Raw genomic sequence first — 6,077 nt, forward strand, 5'->3', positions numbered from 1 at the left:
GTCCGGTAATTTCTCTAACTGTGCACCAGATTCAACCATGGCTTGAGAGTTCACTTTCTGTATTTTGATGGCCATATCCCTAACCAAGGTATTCATTCGGACGCATCTATAACCTTCCCGTGTACAACTTTCTATTAAGCAGACATTTTCAAGTTTATTAAGCATGGCATGGCCCTTATCAGATTCTGCTTGTCTGCTCTTCCTTTTTGCAACGATTCCCTCCACGATCATATACTCTACTAAGTCCTCTCTACTGATTCCAGAATCTACAGGAAACAATGCACAGTATAAGAAAGCTTGTTGCAAAGCTGAATCGTTCAAGTTCATATAACTGAACTCTATTATCTTGAATATATCAGCCTCCATGTCACCCTTCCCAATTTTTGACTCTTTTAATTTCTCCAACGCATTCCTCCACTGACCTATATCATCCACTTGCCTCATGCTTCCTGCGATTGTTAATATCCAAAGTGGCAAACCAGTACATTCCTTTGCAACAGATTTTGCAATCTCTATAACTTCTGAAGGAAGTTCAACATTAAGACCAAGTTTCTCCATAAACAAAGCCCAAGCTTCATCCTCGCTAAGTGGCTCCACTTTTATTTTCTCCTGGCAGCACATCTCTCTACAAACTCTTAATGATCTACTAGTCAGAATCAACTTGCATCCATTGACTCCACAGGTACGCCCACCTTCTCTGGAGAAAAATGATTCCACAAATCATCTAGAATGAGAACAAATTTCTTTTTTGCAATCAATCCATTTGACAATTTCACAGCTCTTTTCTTCTCATCCTCTTCATTTGAAAGATCTAAATCAACAGCTTTGGAGATGAGATTCTGCAATTTTAAATGCTGAAATCTTGCGTTACAGTAATCCAAAAAACATTCTGGAAAGAGCTTGGTCTTGTAGAAGCTGATCATTGATATGTCTCAGCAATGACGTTTTGCCAACACCGCCTATCCCGTAAATACCAATACTTAAGACATCATCCTTCATTAACCACGACCAGATCTCACCTAAATTTCTTTCAAAAGCACGACCCACTAGCTCTGTTGTCTGAAATGCTTTTCCTTTAGCTGGATGTGCTTCACTCACTTCAGGAGCTCTACCTTGATCGATAATCACAATCTCTCCTCCAATCATATTGTCTACCATATTTCCTATTTCTATACCTGAAAGATTTCCATCTTCCACCAGTTGATGTAATCTCTGAGCAGCCATTGGTGTCATTTCTACATGACGTAGCGGAAAGCTTTTGAAGAAGCGGGTCACCGTCTGCTTTGACAAACAATAATTGTTCGAATCCACGAACACAAGAAATGCTCGAGTCCACGAGCCAGAGAATAAGGTTCTCAAAGAGAGAGTTTATTATGCAAATTTCAAAGTGCCTTACAATGAAAATAAACAGCCTTTATATAAGCTGCACATCCTAGTTCAACTAGGACTATACTGTTTAGGAAAGAATAACTGAAATAGAAAAAGCATACTAGAGTCCTGAAGGTAAATAAATTCTGATATAAAAGCATAAATTAAAAGTCCTAAAATAGATTGGATAAAAGCCAGCTGCAGCTCCTGATTTGTCTCTTCGGCATTGTCTCTGCAATGAGCTGTTGTTGCTGGTTCTGCTGCAGTTAGTTCTCCCTTCTGCAATCTTTTATTCCAGCTGCAACCTGTTCTACATCACTAAATCTCTCTCTGGATTTGGAACTAGCACATCATTACTTGAGCTTGGCATGGGTTTATGTCTTTTCTTGCCACCTTGAATTGCTAGACAGGCTGCCTCTTTAACATCATCAGGCACTCGATTACATATGCTAAGGCCAAGCTCTTTAATTCCTGATAAATGTGATTTAATCCTAGTAATTGAAGTGCGCGCTGCAAATTCAAACTCACAAAACTTACAGGCGAAACCATTATTTTTCTTCTCAACATAATTCCAAAATTCATTGTCCAAGAACCATCTCAACCCAATAGCTTAAGCTGTTAGGTGAGGTCCCAGGATATGATTTATATTATTCTCTAACACATCCCCTCAAGTGAAAGCCCTTTGAGCTTGAAACTTGCACAGACCCACATTACATTGTGCTTAATTTTTATCAAATAAATAGGGATTGTGAGATTCGAACTCGTGACCGCTTGGTCATCAAGGCTCTGATACCATGTCAAAGAATCATCTCAACCCAATAGCTTAAGCTGTTAGGTGAGGTCCCAGGATATGATTTATATTATTCTCTAACATGAAAGAGTAAAGAAAATATTGTAGAAGAATGGCTCAACCCTTTAAGGTTGGATTCTGTGTATTTATAGTTATTATACAAAGCCATGCAAATCTGCAATTAGTTATACAATAGCATATTACTTGCCTAAATGATAGCCTAAACGTTAGCTAAGAAATACATTCAAATGCCTAGATTATAGCTATGCAATCTGTTACAATCTGTCAATATGATCTGTCAATATCTTGTATCCTATTATCCATCAACCATTTTCTTTTTCTTAGGCCCTGCATCCACAAAAATGATTACAGTAATTGATAACAGAAAGAAAATACTTTTAAAAAACCAGCAATCTAGCTAAGACCACATATTTAGTTAGTGTCATAAATTTGAGTTTTATTGTAAATATAATATAAATATTTTTTTGAGTTAATAATATAATTTTTTATGGTAATTTTTAATTTTTTAAAAATAAAAATAATATTCTATATGTAGATTATCACAAATATATATATATATATATATATATATATATATATATATATATAGGGTTATGTATCTAGAATTTTATATATGAATAAGAGAAGGGAGCTTCAAAATTTTTTATGTGTTTAAGTTTTTAACAATTGTTATTAGCATGTTAAAATGTAGCAACAATAGTCACCTTCCATGGCTGTAATCAGCCTCCAAAACACATCAGTAGCAGCAGCTTCAAACACATAACAAAATATTCTTACTTTACAATGACAACTATTCCAAAAAAAAAAAATCATAGCTTTCACAAACTTTATTTAATAAACTATTTTATGGTTATTATGATCATTAGAGTATATTATTAAAAAATCTTTTGAGATCTTATAAATATTGGCAAGTCATTTTTTTATGGAATAATTAATCCACCAATTAGAACAACAATTACTTATGTGCAAAAAAATATGATGATAGAGAGCAATTATTGAAGGATTTGAAAGAAAAGAGCAAAAAAGAACATCAAATCCATGAAAACATAAGGCATTGAGCACTCGCAGTCGGAGAAATATTTAAAAACAATTACATATTAATTAAGATGATAAATGAGGCATGAAAATACTAGGATTTGGAGTCGAGAATTCGAGGAACTCAGGGTTACGCTCTACCGCAGACATTATTTTTTCATTTAAGGTCATCCACGCCTCAATTTCATTGTTTCGTCCAGTCTGTTTGAAGAAAGTAATATTTCCCCAACCTGAAGGGCGTCCAACTTCTCCTGTAAGACCCACCCATATAGGTTTTCCCCATCCAAAATCGACATCATTTAAATCAAAGTTAAGCCAACTAGAAAACATAAATATTTCTGGGTTTCTCGAGACTATCCCCACCAGTTGTTTCAGCAATGACACAGTTATGCCTTGAAACCCGTTCTCACCCTGGAAATCCTTGAGGCGATCATCGTTTATATTAGCGAAAGATTCTCTAGTTAAGCTCACCAAATCATTCAACTCTATCTTGGTATCAGCCAACTCACAGGCTGTCATTGAACGCCACCATAGGTTTCCAACAGAGTATCTTGAAAAGCTAGGTTCTGTTCTTTGTCTTATATTCACTGCATGTAGAGAGACAGACGGCCTTGGCAGATCGCGCAACGACCTACAAGCTTCTGTGCAGGATTTCCATATAAAGGCAGTCAGTGTTTCAGTGCGAGATGGATTCGGAACACGTTTGCTTTTAGCCTTGGCCCTTAGAGTGGCAACAGCATCGGCATCAAAAACGAATCTCTTGGTCACATTTCCTTCTTTGAACAAGCAGTTTTCCGTCACCCACAAAGGAACTTGAACTAAGAATTTATTTAGCGGAGGAAATCGGGATGACGCCTCAAAAAGACCAGGATTTATTTGCTCATGGTAATGACCTCGTGTGTTGGCTGCCCAGCTGTCGAGGAACGCAATCGCCGTAGCTACATCGATGATCTTGTGTGAAAAGCAGAGACCGAGTGCCGTCCCACCACAATCAAATGTGTTAACTTGTATGGCTACTTGTGATGTTGCTTCTGGATCTGATTGATAGCCTAATGGTTGGCATGGAAGAAATTTATTCAGTGAATTTAGCTGAGGTTGTATAAGAAAATCGAACAAACTCCCCTTCACTCGGGTTTCAACAAATGGAGCACCCTTCTCGTAGTTGTCTATAATAGAGTTGTTTCTCACCCTCCCAGATAAAGGGTAAAAGGTGGATAGTGTCTGGGACAGTGATCTCTTCAGTTGAATTGGGATTTGTAAACCTTTGAAATCTTGGTTGTTTTTTGATGGGTAGAAGAAAACCATTGGAACGTAAGTTGTGGGGAAAAGCTGATCCAAAAGGGACAGCTTGAACGGTGAAAGGTGATGGATGGATGGCGAAGAGGGTTTGATGAGCTCTCTTGAAATGATACTGACGTCCATATTGAAGAAGACGACTTAAACAAAAGCAGTGCATAAAGAGATGTTCTTGATGTGGTTTCTTTCTACTGCATGAGAGCGTCTTAAATAGGCTTCGTCAACCACTATTCTTAATTCAATGGGACAAAAGTTGATTCCATCGCCTTCGGAGTTAAACCACATGCGCTCGTTCAGCCTTGTCATTAGTCTTGGACTTTGAATTTCAAGTTTTGAGTTTTGATTTGTTTTTTTATTTAGATTTAAATTTATTATAAAATATATTTTTTTGTTCAAAAATAATTATTCTATCCAGCTCATTAATTTCTTCATTATAGTGTTTGTATAGTTTCATTCTTTAATCCGAATAGTTTCTTAATTAATACAAAAAAAAAATCCTCTTTTAAAGCTAAAAACTATCAAGTTAATTTTATTTGGTGACAGATAAGTAGAGCTGATAAATGAAGAGAATTAATTTTAATTCCAAAATCTACTATAAAAAGGAATTGAATGAAAGAGTATTTGATAGATTTCCAATAAAACTAAAAGATTTATTGATATTATTTTTTTGTATAAAGAGATATACAATAAAACTTTAAAAACAAATTATTGATCCTTTACAATAATAAATTTCTCAGCAAATCATATTCTAAGCTTACATTGTTTTAACTTAAGTATAATATTCAATTATATATTTAATATACATGTTTGGTTTTTATTTAATTTTATTTCAAGTATACAATCCTTAAGTGTTTTATGAAATTATGACCAGTTGTGATCACATATAATTAATAGTGATATCTTTATTAATTTGAATAAGGATATTAGACTTTTAATTGCATGTTTCGTGCTGTTGTTAGGTTGTGTATATATATATAAGGGAAATAACTAGATAGAAAATAACTGGTGGGGAAATTGTTAACGTGCTCTACCTTATAATTTATAAAAGAGAACTTTTCTCTCTATCACAGTTTTTTCATTAGATATAAAATAATTTCGTTTAATTTGATAATAATTTATTATTTATGTTATCAAAATCTTAAATATGAAATCACTATTCTCTGTAAATGTAATTAGAGTTTTGCCTTTCCATTTAAGAAACTTAACCCTTGCTATTTGGGGAATTTAGATTATTTTATAATATCCATTAATTTGTCATTACCAAATTAACCGGGGAGAAATAAATAATTTTTTTATTTTAAATGCATAATGAAACGAACACAATACTCTTGTAAGCAAATTATTATTATTATTATTGTGAAGGGGCAATTCTATATTTTCACAATGATTTTTTTATTATTATTAATTCAGTTGAGGGGTAACTTGGTATTTTACTAAATATATAAAAACACTGCATGATGAAATGAAAAGAAAATTATAAAACTAGTGTTAAGAGGCTTTTTCATCTTTTCGTAATGATTTTCTTATTATTATCAAGTCAACTTAAGAGCAATTATGTATTTGATAA

At 34.1% G+C, this 6,077-nt stretch overlaps 1 protein-coding gene across 1 annotated transcript; it reads right to left on the reverse strand.

Moving 5' to 3' along the window:
- Window positions 1-3,280: 3,280 nt before the first annotated feature.
- On the reverse strand, window positions 3,281-4,636 carry LOC133702778 (stemmadenine O-acetyltransferase-like). Its single transcript, XM_062127096.1, has one exon. The coding sequence runs from the start codon at window positions 4,634-4,636 to the stop codon at window positions 3,281-3,283; it is 1,356 nt and encodes a 451-aa protein (XP_061983080.1).
- Between the last annotated feature and the right edge of the window lie 1,441 nt (window positions 4,637-6,077).

This window comes from Populus nigra, chromosome 9, assembly GCF_951802175.1.
Source record: "Populus nigra chromosome 9, ddPopNigr1.1, whole genome shotgun sequence".
NCBI classification, from domain to species: Eukaryota; Viridiplantae; Streptophyta; class Magnoliopsida; order Malpighiales; family Salicaceae; genus Populus; species Populus nigra.

Bases quoted from the DNA above. Each gene is read 5' to 3' on its own strand.
- LOC133702778 (XM_062127096.1), bottom strand. From the start codon at position 4,636: ATGGACGTCAGTATCATTTCAAGAGAGCTCATCAAACCCTCTTCGCCA.